Source organism: Leuciscus leuciscus (assembly GCF_965113295.1).
Source record: "Leuciscus leuciscus genome assembly, chromosome: 5".
Classification (NCBI taxonomy): Eukaryota; Metazoa; Chordata; class Actinopteri; order Cypriniformes; family Leuciscidae; genus Leuciscus; species Leuciscus leuciscus.
In genome coordinates, this window is record NC_138729.1 from 13,896,558 (window position 1) to 13,916,928 (window position 20,371).

At 45.5% G+C, this 20,371-nt stretch overlaps 2 protein-coding genes and 1 long non-coding RNA gene across 3 annotated transcripts in view; 2 read left to right on the forward strand and 1 right to left on the reverse strand.

The window, feature by feature from the left end:
• LOC309499987 overlaps nucleotides 1-9,378 on the reverse strand; it is a 210,697-nt gene extending 201,319 nt beyond the window's left edge. The window contains exon 1 of the long non-coding RNA XR_014206415.1: nucleotides 9,310-9,378. This is a non-coding gene — a long non-coding RNA (uncharacterized lncRNA). The remainder of the gene's footprint in view (nucleotides 1-9,309) is intronic.
• The window catches only part of cldn15b (claudin 15b), a gene marked incomplete at its 5' end in the record, with an annotated part of 177,984 nt that overhangs the window by 146,472 nt on the left and 11,141 nt on the right, over nucleotides 1-20,371 (forward strand).
• LOC309499910 (uncharacterized protein) lies at nucleotides 3,953-18,581 on the forward strand. Its single transcript, XM_082171442.1, has 2 exons — nucleotides 3,953-4,266; nucleotides 14,139-18,581. Exon 2 carries the CDS (start codon nucleotides 15,383-15,385, stop codon nucleotides 17,330-17,332), a length of 1,950 nt encoding a protein of 649 aa, XP_082027568.1. The 5' UTR covers nucleotides 3,953-4,266; nucleotides 14,139-15,382; the 3' UTR covers nucleotides 17,333-18,581.

The window sequence follows — 20,371 nt, forward strand, 5'->3', positions numbered from 1 at the left end:
GGTTTCCTATGACAGTGTTCTATCTATTTTTCCAACCAACCTGAAAAGTTCAGCCAAGACCATACAAAGTGTTCCTTTATCATGACTTTGCTTACCGGGAAGGTCTTAGAGTGGGCCACAGCTGTTTGGGATCACGACACGCGTATCAAACAGTTGGATAGCCCTCGGTGGGCGGCTCGACACTCCTCTGCCACCTGGTGGATGGCGACGTCCCTCACGGACGACTGCTGCCACATATAATAAAACCGAAACAAAACACAACATAAATCCAGGCCTGTCCTCTCTCGTCCTTCACTGTCGTTGCTCCTCCTTTTATGCTTCCACTCCTCCGTGAGAGGTACGAGACTGTTGCGTCATGCAGGTGTCGCTCATTATCAATCACGCCACCGGCCTCGTGTCTTTCTATCATGGTCCTTTGACTCGTCCTGCTCGCCGTTAGTCAGACATATTTTAGTCACAGTTAAAACTCACCTGAAGTTATAACAGCGGAGAGGGAGGTGGAGATCTTTGAACAACACAGCTTGGCTTCTGTGTGATGAAACTGCAAAGTATCCTTAAAATCACAACATTACATATACTGGTCCAAGCCAATTTGGGTCACAACTTTTATTTTTCTCGGGATCGTTCCTGATGCATCCCTGGCAAACAACCCAATTTCTATTATTACTACAACAATCGTGTTACCACACTCTGCTAGTGGGGGTGCCTACACCTACAGCACGGCCTGTGTCCGAGACGTAATCACGACAGGCTCCTCGTGCTCCAACACAAAAAGTGTCCAACCGTGTTACTTCACTCTGCTATTGGGGGTGCCTAGACCTACAGCACGGCCTGTGTCCGAGACATAATCACGACAGTGGCAATAATGCCACTTGTTCATTAACCTGTAACCAAGAATACTAACATACACACAGCTTCTTCAAGGTTGGATTTGGCCATGCTCTAACGATAAACAGGAGGCTCTTCCCAAAACATCAAGATAACATGTTCTTTCTTTCAATGAGAGGACACTTTAAAGGTCCCATTTTTCCTGTGTTTTTGAAGCTTTGATTGTGTTTACAGTGTGCAAGATAACATGTGAACATGTTTCGCGTGTAAAAAAACACAGTATTTTTCACACAATTTACTTATCTGTATACCGCTGTTTTCACTGTCCTAAAAATGGGCTGATGACTTCCTTGTTCTATGAAGTCCCTCCTTCAGAAATACGCAACGAGTTCTGATTGTGCCAGCGGTTCCTGTGTTGTGATTCGACAGCAGCTTAGCGCACGTTGCCCGGAAAGGTCACGCCTCTTACCATAACGTGGAGATGCATGCGCTCTAAGTACAGCGTCCCTGGGAAGGCCAAACAAAGGTGATTTGACTCCGGGATGAAAATAACAGCGTCTCGACGACATGGCGACAAACACACTCTACAAACGCAACTCTTCCTCTTCTCTGTGGGAGCGCAACAAGACCACGCCCCCTTTTTTGTGTATTCCTGTGGTCGGAGGTTAGTCAAAAAACTGTTCTAGTGACGTCATTAAAGCAGGAAGTAGAAGGATGTAGTCCAAACCGGCCATTCGCTGTAGGCTTTGAAAGGGGACTTCTGTTAAATAAAATATCTCGCTTGGCATTGAACTTTGAGCTTTATAATTTTACAGGTATTATTTATGCTCTAACAGCAACATTACACACTAACTAAAGTTTGAAAAATGGGATCACGAAGAACAGGACCTTTAATCTTACACAGTAAAGTAAAGACTAAGCAATGGTCACTTAAACTATTGGTTCCAATGACCCTTGTGACCTATAGTCATCATGGTGAGCTATAAGAACATATATATATATATATATATATTATTATTATTATTATTATTATTTTTATTTTATTTATTTTTTACACATTGAAGACCTTTCTCAAACAAAACGAGTCCATATTTCATTTCTGGAAGCCGGGCTAAATAAGCAAGCACTGTTGCTGTATTCCTAGCATGGGCTAGACTGTCTCTCTAGACTGGAGAGAATCTCCAGTTGTCACTACACAGAATTTTCATACAGACATTTTAAGAATACATGAAAGAACATTTCAGTAATCACAATGGTAACTTTCATAACTAAGTAAAATCTCATAAGCTTAGAAAAGTCATTCAACTCATTTGATATTTAGAAAGGAAAAATATGTATTAATACCTTGATTATCACTCATTAGATCCACTCCCTTCAGCATTCTCACTCAAGCCCTTCTCCAAGTCATAGCCCAAATCCTCCTCCAAACCCTCATCCAGGTAATACTTTGTCAAGCTCTCTTCCAAACTCGTGTCAAAGCTCTGTGCAGAGCATCCCAAGCTTAGTTGACCTGGTTGATATAAACAGGCTCTTTTGGAGCCCGTGTCTAGCGGTCAGTCAATGAATTGCAGTTTAAGTCACTTTCATGTTGGATTCAAGAGAGAGTCCGGAAGGTTGCCGCTTGGTTGTGCATCGGCGCGGCTCCTCAGCATGGATCAATCTAATGTTTTGAGGAGTATGTGTGGCTGTCAGTCAACGCACCAGTGTTTTACATAATATAACTCTTCCGCAGGCGTATATGGTTCTCTTTCATCATCTCGTTTCGAGATCCACCTATGGGAAGGGCATCCTGTACCTGACCTCTGCAGAAGCATCCAATTGCACCAAGTCTGGCTAACAGACAGAAGCGCGCAGCCAATGCCAGGTAAGGCCACACCCCCTTACCTAAGGCATATAGCTGTCAGGCGCGCTCCTCCCCCTCAGTTGACATTCGCTTCTCGCGATCTCTGCACTGACACAGTTCGGTTGGATTAACGTTACGCTGCTCACTTTCGAGTCTTCAGGAGGACATATCGCCAGATCAGCCTCCGCCAGACGTGAGTGACAGTCGTTTCTGCATCCGGAGCCGCCCGCGCTCTCGCTTTCCTTCACCTGCTCCTCCTTACATGGCTGCCCGCCACGGATTTTTCCGAGTTCTTCACCGCTGGCCCACCCATGGCTATGTGACCGTCTAAACCGCCGCTTCTCCGGGGAACAGCCTATCACGACGAGCCTGCCCGGCCGCGTGTGGTGCTCTCATCGCCGCTAAGGACCCCCTCGTTCTGCGCGGTCTGCTTGGGCTTAACACGCTCAAGAAGCTTTGGAGAACCCGGAGATTTGCGGTCATTGTAATTGCTGCCCATGTAGCTTTTACTAAGCCGGCTTTTAGTTGCACGACCCAGCGCGCCGTGCTCGGCCTCTCTGACTCGGATGGGGGACACGGTGATGATGACGCATTACCGGGGGACTCCCGGAGCGCCACCTCTCTAAAATATTTGAGCTGACATCAGCCCAATCTGTATTCGCTGAAGAGGACATCTTCGCGGGAAAACCTCTTTTTCGTTGACGAACCGGCCGTTTCCGGCGACGGGGATGACGCGGTCCTTTTAGCGTTCCCTAGGCTAGCGCTCACGCGGCTTTTCCTCAGTCTATCCTCCTGGAAGTTTGTGAGCGAGCGGCCGTTCGTCTCAACATTGTGTGGCCAGCTCCACAGAGCGCCACCGACCAGGAAATAGGAATATTTACGACGGGTAAGCACTGGGACCACCGCCCAGTCTGAGGAAATAACTCTTAAAACCGTTTTTTCCAGCGTTCGCGAAGCTCTTAAGCACGGCTGGAGCGTCCCGCTAGACTGTTAACACGGTCTCACGGGCCTTGATGTGTTACGATTACGGGTTGAGGCTTTCAATTTATGCCTTCCTAGGAAGGTGGCCCCGAACGCAAGCAGCCTGTCTGTTGTTCGACCGTTGGGAGTATCGAGCCCGCGTTCACAGGTCACGAGCCCTCCGGATTCTCTCCCGGTCCTGGAACCCCTGTCCAAAAGACACAGGGTCTCCCGCGGACGGTCGGTTAATCCCGTCTCGTGGCTGCCCAGCCCGTCTTTAGTGGACGTTGTGTGTGACACTTGAGGAAATACAATTTCAGAATGTGACGCAAGGCTCTCTCGCCCGTGCCATAAAGCAGAACGACTGGTTCACATCAGTCGATCTGAAAGATGCTTTCTTTCACATAAGCATCTACCCTCCACACAGGAAATATCTTCGTTTCGCCTACCAAGGCATTTGTTACGAATTCACAGTTCTTCCGTTCGGGCGCAATTTGAGTCCCCGAACTTTCTGTCTGTGTGCAGAGGCGGGCGTGGCGCCCCTGAGACTATCAGGGCTGGGAATTCAGACTTACATTTACGATTGGCTCATCATAGCCAAATCGAAGGAGAAGGTGTCGCTGGACACCGGCCGGGTGCTCGCGCACATCACATCCCTCGGGTTCAAGGTGAATGCGAGCAAAAACAATCTGACTCCCAGTCAGAATGTCATTTTCCTGGGCTTGGAATTGAACTCAGTCTCCATGCGAGCGCGTCTCTCTCAAGAGCGCCTTCACTCGCTGATGGACTGTCTGTCTCAGTTCAGAGAAGGGGCGAGAGTACAATATCGCACATGCCTCAGGCTGCAGGGTCTCATGGCTTCATCTATCCAAGTTGTGCCGTTGGGTCTCCTGAGAATGAGAGCGTTCACGAAATGGGTTTTGTCACTACATTTCAGCCCGATTCGCGATCTCTGCCGCTCGGTAACGGTGACGTCTGCTCGGCGGCCCTGCGCCATTGGGAGAGCGAGAACTTTTACGCACGGGGAACCCCCCTCGGGACGGTTCTGATGGCGAAAGTTTTGACGACAGATGCGTCCTTAACAGGCTGGGGAACCACCCAGGAAGGCAGAACGGTGAACGGTCTGTGGCTGAGCAGACTACGTTCAGCGCACATGAACTATTTAGAGCTTTTACCATTTGGAAAGCTCTGAATCATTTTCTGCCTAGCCTGCAGGGACATCCCGTTCTAGTACGGTGCGATAATACCACGGCAGTGGCTTATATCAACCGTCAGGGTGGCATGCGCTCGTTGAAACTCCACGCTCTAGCTTACAGGCTTTTGGTGTGGAGCAGACGGGTTTTTCTGTCATTACGCGTGACTCATGTTCCGGGCATTCTGAACAGAGGCGCGGATCTGCTATCGAGGGGAAACCCAATCTACGGGGATTGGCGTCTTCACCCGCAGATAGTTGAGATGTTATGGATGAGATTCGGACAGGCAGCTGTAGATCTTTTCACCTCGCGCGAAAACCACCATTGTCCTATGTTCTTCTCGCTGAAGGACGTAGACGCGCCCCTCGGGGCAGACGCACTGGCCCACCCATGGCCCGAAGTGCTGCTGTATGCTTTTCCTCCCCTGTGCCTGCTAATTTCACACTGGCCAGGGTGAGAGAGCACGGCCTGTCTCTCATTCTGATAGCACCCAGGTGGCCCAAAGCCCCGTGGCTGGCAGAGATAATCTCTCTGTTATACGCCGAGCCATGGCGCCTCCCCCCTCGCACGGACATACTGTCCCAAGCCAACGGGGAGATTTACCACTCCCACCCGGACAGGGTGGCTCTCTGGGCCTGGCCCGTGAGAGGACGAACCTAAATGCACTGGGGCTCCCGCCGCGTGTAATCGCCACTAATCAGAATGCCAGGGCCGTTTCCACGCGATCCCTATATGGCTGTAAGTGGCAAGTGTTCGAAGGGTGGTGTGATGGGCGTGGTCTCACATCTTATCAGTGCTCGGTGCCTGATATTTTGTGTTTCCTGCAAGACCTCATGGAAAGAGGCAGGTCCTTTTCCACCATTAAGGTCTACCTGACTGCGATTTCAGCCTGTCATGTGGGTTTTGAGGACTCCACCGTCAGGCAGCACCCTCTAACCCGCAGTTTTATGAAGGGTGCACGCCGCTCTTTGCCGGTCATCAGGAGATCTGTTCCAGAGTGGGTCCTCTCCATGGTGCTGGAAGCGCGGTCTCTGTATCCTTTTGAGCCTCTGGGGAGTATTTCCCTTAAGCTGTTGTCCCTCAAGACAGCTTTGCTCTCGGCCTTGGCATCTGCTAAACGGGTCAGTGAGCTACATGCACTCTCGGTTCACCCCTCGTGCGCCAAATTCTCCCTAAGTGGAGATAAGGTTTCCCTTAAGCCTAACCCGGCCTTCATGCCGAAATGCTTCCCTGCGTTCACTTCGGAGGTTTTGGAGCTATCCGCTTTTCACCCTCCACCCTTTGCCTCCCCAGGATCAGGGGCTGAATGTTCTGTGTCCCGTCCGTGCTCTGCAAGCATATATGACCAGGACCAGTGCTTTCCGCAAGAGCGACCAGCTCTTTGTTTCAAGGGCTCCCCAGCACAAGGGGAGTCCCATTTCAAAGCAATGCCTCTCAGATTGGCTTGTGGACGCTATACTATGGCTTATGAAGCAAAGGGAGTGCAGCCCCCAGGGGGCATCAGAGCTCATTCCACAAGGGGCTTAGCCGCCTCTTGGGCTTTGTTCAGGGGAGTGCCACTGCAGGACATCTGCTCCGCGGCCAGCTGGGCCTCTCCTCATACCTTTAAGCGTTACTACCGGTTGGATGTCACCAGAACCTCGGTGGCACACTCGGTCCTAGGGGTAGGGTCCTCTTAGCCCTTTCCCACAGCCCCGTTGGGTTAACCAACGAGGAGTGAATGGGCCGGCTGGCCGTGTTCATTCCTGTCACCAAGCATTCGCATTCTTTCTTGGGTTTAGCTATGTGCATTGGTGGTGCGGGGGCCATTATCATGTATGTGTCTCATGCATGTTTCATGCCCTGCTTGCCCACAGCAGTTTAGCGTGGCGTCACCCTTGCAGGGTCATGTTTGTGGGACGTGTCAGGCACCGCCTCTCTGAGGTGACCGTCCTTCTCTGGCCTTCAGAACCTCACTGTGAGTGTATTGGGCAATCAGGGAGCTGTCCATGTCTCTCCCATAGGTGGATCTCGAAACGAGATGATGAAAGAGAACAATAGGTTACTGTCGTAACCCCGGTTCTCTGAAACATCGAGTGGAGAGATCCACCAGCTTTGCCCCGCTTGCCGCACGAGAAGCGAATATACTTACTGAGGGGGAGGAGCGCGCCTGACGGCTATGTGCCTTAGGTAAGGGGGTGTGGCCTTACCTAGCATTGGCTGCGCGCTTCTGTCTGTTAGCCAGACTTGGTGCAATTGGATGCTTCTGCAGAGGTCAGGTACAGGATGCCCTTCCCATAGGTGGATCTCTCCACTCGATGTTTCAGAGAACCGGGGTTACGACAGTAACCTATTGTTTTCTTGGAGTAGAGGTGAATTCCTCTCTCATAGCTAGCACAAAATAATTTATATTTACCATAATGAACATATCAAAACGAGAAAAAAAAGCTCAACAAAGGAAACTTCATAACTGTATGGATTAAGCGAACAAGTGTGCTACTATTACCTGTTTACCCAATGAACCATTAAAATGCCTTACCTGTCCAGCATAAAAAAAACCCCATCTCTGAGTCAGTTTTAAACCCCTTCTCCACCGGAGTTCACACCAACTTTCAAAAGCCCTGCCGCTATTTATTCTTGTTTTCCAGTTGCATTCTCTTTTTTTCTGTAGCCACTCCACAGTCCGAAGTCTTTTGCTTTTGACTACGGGAGAATCTCCAATTGTCACTTATGATTGTCGAAGACAGGAAACAACAAGAGTCCTCAAACACACAGGGAATACATAGCACTAACATACACACACATACATGCATGCAGTTTAGCAATGGAAAGAGAGCTGAAGCAGAATACAGATAAGAAAGAAGTTTTAGCATTGTTTGAAATTCAGCAGATCAACAGCCTTGAGCAAACCATCAGTTTCTTAGTTTTAAAACACCCTTCTTTAAAAGGGGTAGGATACTTAAAGGGATACTTCACCTCTGGAAAGATGAATATGTATTTAAAATTGGTCATTTATGTAGAAGAAATGTGAAATTATTTTTGAATTTGGAGCTTTCTAGACTGAGAAAAGCCAGAAAATGTATTTTTGGCTTATGTGGATGAAAGACAACAACTCCCAGAATGCACTTGCTTCGCTGCCCTGGGAGGCCACTCCCAAGCCACGCCTACCGGTAAGAGAGCGCAGTTTAAAACAACAAGGCTAGGCTACTAGTGAGTCTCCGTGACGATTTCGAGATCGCCCAAAATGTAAGGGATTCGGCTTTTGCGTTCTACAGTCGCCATTCATTATGTTTACTGTGGCGAACAGGACAAGGCTGAGAGGCGCGGAAGAACGGCGCGAGACCGGTGGCGTGATGAGACGCACTGGTCTCGTATCTCTCACGGAGGAGCGGGAATTTTCTTAGCAATGTTAAAACGCACATCAACCGATCACTTGTTTAGCGTTCATGTAAACACTACATTCAGATTCACCAATCAGAATGAATTCAGTTAGATTGAAACAAAAGGTGTGCATGTAAACAATGAATGGCGACTGCAGAAAGCAAAAGCCGAATCCCGGACATTTTGTACAATCTCGACGGCCGGACATGTCCGTGAAAAAGAGGATGGTAACCCCTACTACTCAGCTTTCTCCTACTACTCAGCTTTCTCCACAGAGCAAGAGCCTGTTGGCTTACCTTCCAAAAAAAGATGGCTGACACTATAGCTGTGTCTGAAATCGCTCCCTATCCACTATATAGTGCACTATTTAGGGTGTCGGCCATTTTGTAGTGGTGTCCGAATTCTGAGTGAACGACATCATTCCCTACATTCGTTCACTACTTTTACCCACAATCCTCTCTGAATTCGAGTGTACATCCGATGTACACTTGCTGAGACACTATTTCCCACAATCCAACACGATAAAGCGATAGAGCGCGAATGAAAAATAAATATGACGGACGGCAACAATGTCACCATGGCAACGGCGCACGCGAGATAGAAAACAATCATTTGAAGGACACTTAACAATCATTTGACTGACTGGAAACCCCGCGAAAGTAATGAAAGTAATGTTTAAATAACGGAGGTTTTTTTTTTTTTTGACAGTTTTATGTATTTATTTATTTATTTATATATATACCGTTATATCTATATTTGAATAAACAAATGTGTTGTGTAGTGTTTTGTTCTCTTTTATTTTCACATATAAATGTAAAAAGTAAATAAATATGACAAGCAAGTCTTTTTTTTAAATCAAATAACGCAATAAACGAGAAAAATACATACATACAATTGTTACATACAAAACATACAGCCAAAAAAGGAAATATCAAAGATGGGTAAGTAATGTTTATGACGAAATTGTCCGAGCTCTCTGGCGCGTGATAATTATGTCAGCGTCCGAATTCGCACACTCATTTTCGTTCACTCTTTGCTGATGTAGTGCACTCAACTGCCATTCACTATGTAGGGATTAGTGAATGAGTGAACGAGTGAGCGGTTTCAGACACAGCTTATGTGTACATTCTGTGAGTGAGATCCCACCCTCTATGGGTGGGTTGAAAACATGCGGGACAGCCCCTACTACTGGCTGTAGTCTTTAGCCTCTGGCCAAAAAATCCTCCGATGATACAAAATTAAGATTTTTGCGTCATCGGAGGATTTTTTACAGACAAAAAATACATACATCTCTCGTCTCAGGGGGATATGAGGGTGGAAAGCACGGTAATTCGAAAATTATGGAGTCAATATAGGGCCATATATATCTGCAAAATAAAACAATGTTTTGCAAAAAAAAAAAATGTTTTGCAAAAAAAAAAATGTTTTGCAAAAAAAAAAATGTTTTGCAAATAAAAATAAGAGTATTGAGAATTTTTTTTGCTTTTTTGCAAGTAAAAAAAAAATTATTGCAAAAGAAAAGTTAACCACTGAGAGAAAAAATAAAGTTTAGCAAAGTAAAACTTCAGCAGCATTGACTTTGCAACACATATTTCCCTTTGCGCCGCTCCTTTAAATCCGCGTTTCAGTCATCTGTGCCTCTGCGGCGCAAGCTTTCCTTTGCGCTTCATTTTTCTTTGCGCCTCGCTTTGTGTCCCTGATTTGACGTGGGGGGAGGGGTCAAGAGTTTGGGGTGTGTACAAGGGACGAAGGCGCGTCCCTCTCGTAACGTCATCAGCGCGAGCCCCAGACCGACTGGATCGATCGAAATGGCGGAGCAGAGACATGTGAGGCTGCGTTCCAGTCCACTTTTAGACACGCACTTGCGAACTTCCCTAAGCACTTCCCCTTGGGGGAATCCCTGCCGCCATTTTGAAGTGCGTTCCACTTCGTGAAGTGGACGAGGGAAGTTTATATGGACAGACCCTCGTTCCCTCGATTTTGACCGAGGGAGCGAGTCTGCTTCAATGTACACTTCAGGCACCTATATGTCCCACAATGCAGTACGATTGTGACGTCACCACATATCTCATCTAATCACCACCACAACAGACAACTCTATGATATATTAATAATATATATTTTTAATTTAAAACAACCCAAACACACCTATAAACATGTGGATGCTGCATTAAAGAAATTCTTAAAGGGAAACAAAATGTAAATAATAAATCAACTCCACAGCTGATTCCAAGTGATCAAGGGCTTAGGACGTTCCATTTCAGCCCATTGCAGTTTCCGCCAGTAGTGAGCACTCGCAATGACGTACATCCGAGTGAACGAGACGGAGGGAAGTTAGCGAGTGAAGGGCATGACAATTTTGGACTGGAACGCAGCCCGGGTGATGGATCACAGGTATGTATTATTGACAATAATAGTCTGGGGCTCGCGCTGATGACGTTACGAGAGGGACGCGCCTTCGTCCCTTGTACACACCCCAACCTCTTGACCCCTCCCCCCACGTCAAATCAGGGACACAAAGCGAGGCGCAAAGAAAAATGAAGCGCAAAGGAAAGCTTGCGCCGCAGAGGCACGGATGACTGAAACGCGGATTTAAAGGAGCGGCGCAAAGGGAAATATGTGTTGCAAAGTCAATGCTGCTGAAGTTTTACTTTGCTAAACTTTATTTTTTCTCAGTGGTTAACTTTTCTTTTGCAAAAATTTTTTTTTTACTTGCAAAAAAGCAAAAAAAATTCTCAATACTCTTATTTTTATTTGCAAAACATTTTTTTTTTTGCAAAACATTTTTTTTGTTTGCAAAACATTGTTTTATTTTGCAGATATATATGGCCCTATATTGACTCCATAGAAAATACTACAGGTTTTCTACTAATACAAAGCTTAATGCTAAATCCTGAAGTATCCCTTTAATGTATCAAATAATGAGACAAAGTTTGATACTTGCATGTCTCGCCCATTTGAATAAAACTGTCTTGATGCAATTTGGATTATGAGTTTGCCTTCTGCTTCAGGATTATTCACTCATTCTTACTGTTATTGTGGACTTCGACCTTTGCCTGGATTATTACTTTTGATTTTGCCTGTTCCTTGTTGGATACTTTTGCCCCACTTTTCAAGTAAAGCCCTTGAACTGAGTTATTGTCTCTGTCTCTGCAGTCTGAGTTGAAACACACCACCTTGTGGCACCGAGGTAGAGCTCCCACCTGCTAAGCAGGAGACCCGGGTTCGATTCCCAGTCGGACATAACAGAAAAGTAGATGAGCCCATGAACCCAACGCGGTAATTACACAGTAAGCCGCTTAACAAGACAGTGATATTAAAAGATCAAATTCTGTACACAGTACACACCTTATTAAGAAACCATACTATAAGCAGATAAACCCACTTTAAGCGTTTTTCACATTAAGCATTTTAGAATGTACTTTATCTGCACACACATTTTTTTCAGATTTCAGATCTAATTAGATTTTTGGATGCTGTGAACATGTTTAGCTAAAAAGACTGCCACTACAGTTTAGCGTTTATTGTTGTCTCTGCAGTTAAAAAAACAAAAGTTGACAATTCTGGCTATACTTTCGTTATACTTTAGGCAGTTTGCACACATTTGTTCTGCACCTTGTGACTTGATTCTGACTTATTTTGTTTTGTATCAAAGCAAAGAATGCAAAAAACGTGCTGCACAGGGTGTGAATTCCTTATCTCGGTGCTCTTTGTAAAGGGATAGTTCAGATAAAAAAATAAAGATATTCCAAGGCACTCGAATAGTGTTGAAAAAAGTTAAAAAGCCTTTATTTCATCATGGCTTTATCATTTAAAAACTGGTGACAAGTACACACACCTATAATTAAAATCATTGCAGGTATTTCTTAGTTTTCCTGATGCTAAATCCAGCCTTGGAGAATATTCTTTCTGATGGTGTGCATCCACACTTTAGATTTTCTTATCCCAGACATTGTTAAAGATTTAAATCCCTGCCGTCAAGATGTCTCCGTCTCCTCTGTTGGTAACGGACCGTGGAAAATGAAACTTAAATCTGTCACAGGGGTGGTTGGATTTATTCACGCATGTTAAAAATATTTATTAAAAGCTTCTTTCTTTTCACATTTTTATTTATAGCATTATCATAATAGGCTGTATATTAACTTATTGGCAGAAAAACAGTAGTTCTATGTGAAATCAGACATTGAGCACCCCCATATAACCAAAATGGCATGATCCTCGCGAAGATTCGACTGTGAGATTGATAGTCGAATCAGGCCCCTCCTTTTTTCCAATTTAAAGAGCCTAAATAACTATTGTACATTTAATAACCTTTTACAGCATATATTTAAAAATATATATATATCAAAACACCAACATATGAGCATGTCCAAATGAAAATAAATAAGCGGAAAAAAAACATTTATTTAAAGTTTAAATGTTTATTTACTGCCAATTGGACTGTTCTCAGGAGAGAATCGTCCCGCCCGCTCCGCTCAGCTCCGCCCTTTGTACTTTGTTACACAAGGCTCAGTACTAGCACCATTGCTGTTCACTCTGCACATGCTACCTTTGGGAGATATCATTAGGAAGCATGGCATTAGTTTTCACTGTTATGCTGATGATACGCAGCTCTATATTTCTATACACCCTGACGAAACTTACCAATTTTCAAAATGAACGGAATGCATAGCTTATATAAAAAAACTGGATGACCAGCAATTCCCTACTACTTAATTCTGAAAAAATAGAGATTCTAATTATTGGACAAAAAACTTCCTCACGTAATAACCTAGAATACTGTCAAACACTTCTGCTGCTCTGTCAAGTCCTCGTCATCGGTTAGGAACCTGGGTGTGCTCTTTGATACCAATCTTTCATTTGAAAGTCACGTGACTAGTATCTGTAAAACCGCATTTTTTCATCTTAAAAATATATCTAAATTACGTCATATGCTCTCAATGAAAAATGCAGAACAATTAGTTAATGCGTTCATGACATCAAGGCTAGATTATTGTAATGCTATTATGGGTGGTTGCCCTGCACGCTTAATAAACAAACTACAGCTGGTCCAAAATGCAGCAGCTAGAGTTCTTACCAGAGCCAGGAAGTATGACCATATTAGCCCGGTTCTGTCAACACTGCATTGGCTCCCTATTAAACATTGTATAAATTATTAATATTGCTGATTACTTACAGCATTATAGTCCTTCACGTCTATTGCAATCTCAAAATTCCGGCCAGTTGATAATACCTTGAATATCAAAATCGACTGCTGGCGGTAGATCCTTTTCCTATTTAGCACCAAAACTTTAGGACAATCTTCCTTACATTGTCCGGGAAGCAGACACTCTGTCAGTTCAAATCTAGGCTAAAAACACATCTCTTTGGTCTAGCATGCACCTAACACAATATAGACTTGTATAATTCAATGTTAGGCTGCATAGATTAAGTCAGCCGGAACCGGGAACACTCCCCATAAATCCTGATGTACTTGTTACATCATAAGAAGGATGGTGTCTACGCTAATATTAGTCTCTCTGATTATCCAAGGTTTACCGCAGTCCGCCGGATCCAGGCCGTATCCAGATCTGATGAAGGACCTGCGCCTGGACACGATGACAACACAGTCCTGAAGTGTCAACCAGTCCCTCCCCTGTGAAGGCCTACTTCCCTTCCCTTTACCTCAGTACAGATAAAATGTTGTCGGTATAATAAAGGTTCGAGTGGCTACGCGGACGCAACAAAACATTTCTGTATTATCAATTTTTAAGGCCAGACAAGTCGTTTATTGAGGGTTGATTTGTAAAGAAGGACAAAGTTTAAACAAAAGAAAAGCAGAAATGTCACAACCCAGAAGACCTACGGACTTTGACTCTCTCTCTTATCAGAATTGGTAAAGATGTTGCCAATCAAAGCGCAAGAAGAACTGGCGGAATTCTTCATGGAACGTATTTTAAGATAAAAATTTGGAGAAATGTCTTCGGATGAATTTTGGCTGCATGTGGGACAAGAATATCCATCTATCTCAGAATGCACCGTCAATGTGCTAGGGATGGGCAAATGAAGCCTCATGAAGCACTGAGGCTTTCAGTTGAATGTTTCGGGAAAAGATTCGAAGCATCAAGAGTGTTGAAAACAGCGCCATCTTGTGGCAGGTCAAATTTATAGCAACCATGTTTATGAGCAGCTGAGTGCGCAGCACTGTTGTTTTATCCATTAAGCACATATAAGAGCCTGACTATGCTAAATGTTCAGATTTCTGATAATATGATTAACATATTAAAGTGTGGCAATAAAATAAATGTAACAATTATATTAATACTAACAGAAATAAAAATACCAACAGAGTTGTTTGATGCAAGTAAATGTTGGTCTAATTATTTTATGGTTTCTATGCTGTTTATGTGTCAGAATATATGATCATGTAACATAGGCTGTAGGCTTTGAGAGTGAATTAGAAAGTAGTAAGAACTGTTTGGTATTTTGACCCCATTGCCTGTTTACTGACACTGATTTTGGTTTGCCCTTCTAACTAGTTTGCTCTGGCCTATATATAGTACTTTGTAAATACATTGTATAAGAATCTGGGAAAAGTAAGGAGTTTGACGCCATTTTGTTTGCTCATTTTATTCTTCGATATCTTCTATATTTCGAGCACGGACCGAGACGAGAGTGAATACGGAAGTAGCTCACCTACTTCATGCAGAAATAGCAAAGCTGCTGTGCAAGGGGGCTCTCCAGTCTCCTCGACCTCTTGCTGTGCAAGGGGGCGATAGAACAGGTGCATCCTTCTTTGAGCGAGACAGGCTTTTACAGCCGTTATTTTCTCGTGCCCAAGAAGGACGGAGCTCTCGGACCTATCTTAGATCTGAGATATTTGAACAATATATCTTTGAACATTCGCCTTCGACGGTCGGGTTTATCAATACACCGTCCTTCCGTTGCATGGACGCGGCCCTCGCTCCCCTGAGAAGACAGGGTATGCGAATTTTGAACTATTTGGATGACTGGCTGATACTGGCGCAGTCAGAGATAGAGCTCATATCTCAAAGAACAGCGCTTCTCAGCCATCTGGAAAGCCTGGGTCTCTCGGTCAACTGGACAAAGAGCTCATTACTGCCCCGCCAGTCAATCTCTTTTCTGGGAATAGAGTATTCGACATCTCGCCGCGTCTTTCCAGAAGGGCAGTCTGGTTCCTCTGAAAACGTTTCAGAAAATGCTGGGCCACATGGCCTCAGCTGCAGCAGTGCTCCAGCTGGGCTTACTGCACATGCGCCCGCTACAACGCTGGCTGAAAGCGCGAGTGCCTCACCGAGCCTGGACTGCCAGCGGCTTGCGAATCAGTGTGAATCAGGGCTGTGTTTCAGCCCTGCAGCCCTGGTTGGCGGCCGAATGGTACCAGTTGGGAGTGACAATGGGAGTCGTCTCGCACCGGAAAATGATCTCGATAGACGCCTCCAACATAGGTTGGGGGGCTCTTTTCGAGGGCAGACCGGTCTATGGCCTCTGGTCAGACCAGGAGAAACGCCTTCACATAAACTGTCCAGAGATGATGACGGTCGAGAATGCGCTGAAGCACTTGCGGGGCCACCTGCGGGGCCACCATGTACTAGTCCGCACGGACAATATGTCAGTGGTGTCCTACGTGAACCGTCAGGGTCAGATCCAAAATTCTCTGCGCCCTGGCGGGACGCCTCCTCGTTTGGGCTCAGCACTCACTGAGCTCGCTGAGGGCCGCGCACGTGCCCGGTCACCTGAACGATGGTCCAAACAGACTGTCCAGAGACAATGTTCCCCCGGGGGAATGGTCTTTGCATCCCCAGACAGTCCAATTGCTGTGGCGCCTTTTCGGCAAAGCGAAAGTCGACCTCTTTGCGTCAAAAGACAACGCTCACTGCCCAAGGTTCTTTTCAAAGAACGAGGATGCGCTAGCCCAAGCCTGGCCCAGCAGCCCGCTGTACGCTTTCCCCCCGATCTCACTGTTGCCACAGGTCATCGGGAGAATCAGGGCGACGCGCCACTCGGTGCTCCTTATAGCCCCGCGCTGGGAGAACCAAACGTGGTTACCGGAGTTAATGCGGCTGGCAGACTCAGCCCCATGGCCGATCCCGGTGAGAAGAGACCTCCTCTCTCAAGCCCGCGGTTCGATCTGGCATCCTCATCCAGAGCGCTGGTCTCTGCATGCATGAATAATCAACGGATACCTGTTGACTTGCCAAAAGGGGTCGTGAACACAATCACGCAGTCTAGAGCTCCCTCTACGAGGCGGCTCTACGCGTCTAAATGGTCTGTGTTTAATAAATGGTGCACCGTCAAGAATTTAGACCCACAAACTTGTGGGGTTTCGTGGGTGCTATGCTTCCTTCAAGAGCTGCTGGACATGGGCAGGTCCCCCTCCACGCTCAAAGTGTATGTTGCGGCCATTGCAGCGTTCGCTGAGTCGGCGCACGGCCGCGCAATAGGAAGGAATGAGTTCATCATCCGCTTCCTCAGAGGAGCCAGAAGGATGAATCCCCCGCGGCCCCCATCGGTTTCTATTTGGGATCTTTCTCTGGTCTTGGAGGCCCTGAAAGCTCATTCCTTCGAACCTCTAAAAACTGTGGATCTGAAATACCTCACGCTCAAAACCGTTTTTCTGATAGCCCTGTTATCAGTTAACGCCGCGTGTCTCGAGTTCGGACCTAATGACTCTAAAGTCATTCTCAAACCAAGGCATGGTTATGTCCCCAAAGTGATTGGCACTCCTTTTAGAGCGCAGGTCATTTCTCTCTCAGCCTTGCCGGCATCCGGCAGCGAGGTCGATAGTAACCTCCTCTGCCCTGTCAGAGCACTGAGAAATTACATCACGCGCTCCGCCGCTGTCAGGCGCTCGGAGCAGCTTTTCGTTTCGTTTGGAGGGCGCACCAAGGGTCTCGCCGCCTCGAAACACAGTCTGTCCAGATGGATAGTGGACGCTATTGCGGCAGCTTATGCGTCTAAAAACCTGCAGTGCCCTTTGGGCATCAGGGCTCATTCCACCAGAGGCATGGCCTCATCGTGGGCTGGGTCCAGCGGGATTTCTATTCATGACATTTGTACGGCGGCCGGCTGGGCCTCCCACTCTACATTTGTTAGGTTTTACAACCTGGAAGTCCCCGCTTTGCAGGCTAAACTTCTATCAGTCTAAGTCGTGTGTATGCCCTGCCCAGGTTGATCGTACTACTCTTACTCGATTTAACTCTCCTTGTTGAGCTGAACTATAAAGGGTCGTGTTAGTTCAGTACAGACCGGCTGTACCGCTCTGCACCCCCTACTGTGTGCTTATGAACATGTGCTGGCCCACTCTGTTGGCCGCCTGATTCCCACTTATCTGTGTTCCCCGGGCTTCCCCTGGGACTCATGTAGTGGATGCTAGGTGCGCACGGCGTTGACAACGGGTTCCCGTAGCGTAAGCAACTTACGCAATACGAGAGAATCTCTCGTAAGAGAACGTACTCGGTTACCTAATGTAAACTCGGTTCTCTCTAGAAGAGGGAACAAGTATTGCGTAACCCGCCGTGCTCGCGCCACGAGCTCATTTCGCTTCAGTCGACGAAAACCAGGTTAGCAGCCCCCGAGCCCTTCCTTATATACGCTAAGCCACTCCCATTTTGGCGGGCTATGATGTGTGAGGGCGTGACGTCATGCCAGGCTCAGTGGTAGGCTGCTGCAGTTGCCGCAGAGCAGCCAATGAGCGCGCTAGATAGCCTGCTCTAGGTCTGCCTGCTGATGCACTGCGTTGACAATCAATAAAAAATTAAGGATAATTTTTTGGCTTCATATCTTGAGAAAAGATTACTTTACCCGTAGCGCAAGCAACTTACGAAATACTCGTTCCCTCTTCTAGAGAGAACCGAGGTTACATTAGGTAACCGAGCAAACTTCCATATTTGTTTGATCGCTGTACTCTTGTTTATATAATTTAAACCCACAAAAGATCCCCTGCTTCCACTCTCTCGTGTCATGTTATGTCACAGTACTGTACAGCTGCTGCCACGCCGCACGCAGGTGTGGTGTTTCCTGTGCACACAGACAGTACATCTTCTGTAGTCTTCCAAGCATTATACAAGTGCCTATTTGAAGGAAACTGTCACAGTCACACACCATTTGGACTTTGTTTTTCAGTTTGCACCATTTTCCTGAGTAGAGTTTGTTGTCATGGTTATTAATTTGATTCATCATTCAGTTCAGGTGTGTGCCGTTAATTATTCTTGTTTGTCGGTGCAACTAGGGCTGCATTCCAGTCCACTTTTAGACACGCATTTGTGAACTTCCTTAAGCACTTCCCGTCGGGGGAATCCCTGCTGCCATTTTGAAGTGCATTCCACTTCGTGAAGTGGACGAGGGAAGTTTAAGACCCTCGTTCCCTCGATTTTGTCCAAGGGAGCGAGTCTATTTCATATACTTCAGGCACCTATATGTCCCACAATCAGAGCCGTCGCATAGACTGTGCGAACTGTGCAACCGCACAGGGCCTCGCGCCACTAGGGGGCCTCGCAATCCTGTTTTTTTTTTTAAATGTTTTTTTTTTTTTTTTTTACCACTTTTTAAAACATCTCGTTACGAATGTAACAATTCTAAAAATAAATAAAAATCTCCAGTTAACTGGCAGAGCATTCATTTCGTTCGTTTTTTTTAAATAAGAGACGATCTAGCGCTGAAATGTGTTTTTTAAATCAAGTGATCAAAGTGCTCGTTGCAGCTGCTGCGATCAGTGGCGCGGATACAGTGTTTTCTCGTGTGGCTCGCGCACACACCTTCACACACATCTTCATTTGGACGCGCGCTTCAATCCATTGTGGATACTCTAACATAATGCACACAAATGTGTCCCTGATTGATATACAACTTCTGATGAACATAATCGGTTTTGATGATTAAAAACTCGTATAACGTTAAAAAAACATACGAGTGCGGATTCGAACCCAGAACCTCTGACGCGCTTGGCGAAAATTCTACCACCGGACCATTAAGATATGAGTTAGTTCAGTAGGCGAATTTATATATTTAAAGTATTCACATAAATTCTCGTGCTGACTTGATGTAAAGCCACTCGTTGCACAGTTGATTTTTTTTCCCTCTGAAATAAATAGCAAAAAGTCATAGCTGAGACTATGTGCATGATTATGCTGTATTATTCTACTTGATAAAAACGTATTGCAGCGAGATTATTCGTGCAATAGAACTAGAACAGCTAACGTTACGTCCGTGTGTGACTGTTATTCAGGGCTGGACTGGGACAAAAAATCGACCCGGGCATTTTGGCCCAGACTGGCCCACTATATGATCATAAACACAACCCATCTTTGCACGCCCTTAATTATATGCATACCAACTCCTATTCCTTAAAACCACTAATGCCATGTCATGAGTGAGTATAGGAACGAGTGAAAATTTGACATTTATTAATTAATACAGTTGAACTATACTCCACAGTGATGAATCCTAAAACAAGCTATAAGCTGCAATGGCATAGCAATACCAGTGTTTCTCACAGGATTTTTGGTAAAACTGTGGTGGGTGGACCTTGGTTCTTCTAGGGAGGTCCGGGGGCATGCCCCCACGTGAGAAAATTTTGTGCATTTTAATGTTAAATTCATCAATCTGGTGCACTTTGAGAGTTCAAAATTAAAATCTCCAACCCATATTCAGTGTGCAAATTAAACGAAAAATTCAAACCTCTTTTAGTTACAGTGTCTATTTACATTACACCTACTACATAATAATAGTTATAATATTAATCCAATGACAGTAATAGCCATATTTTGTAAAACAAATGCACTAAAAAATAAAGGAAACTTTCATAATTAGTTTTGGACCAATTTCTATACTTGAAAGAGATAAGCACATGATCTTTTATTTTGACGCAAACTGCATCAAGCTTTTATTTTGGCGGAAAACATGGTTTACAAACGCCTCTCATTAAATTTCTAGTGAATTGCGGTAATCGTCTTTATATACTGTCTATGTAATCGTCAACTATGCAATGTGGAAATAATCTGTAACTGGGTTATGGGTTCCTACACTCGATCATGACATAGCTTAAGTGTTTTGAAAGTAGTTCTGCTTACCGCAGGCTCTACACTTTCTCATCTCTCTCCTGATCCTCCTCACTATCATCATCATCACAGGAGCTGATGAAGGGCAGAAAACATATATTTTGACACATTTTACAGTGTCTGCTTTA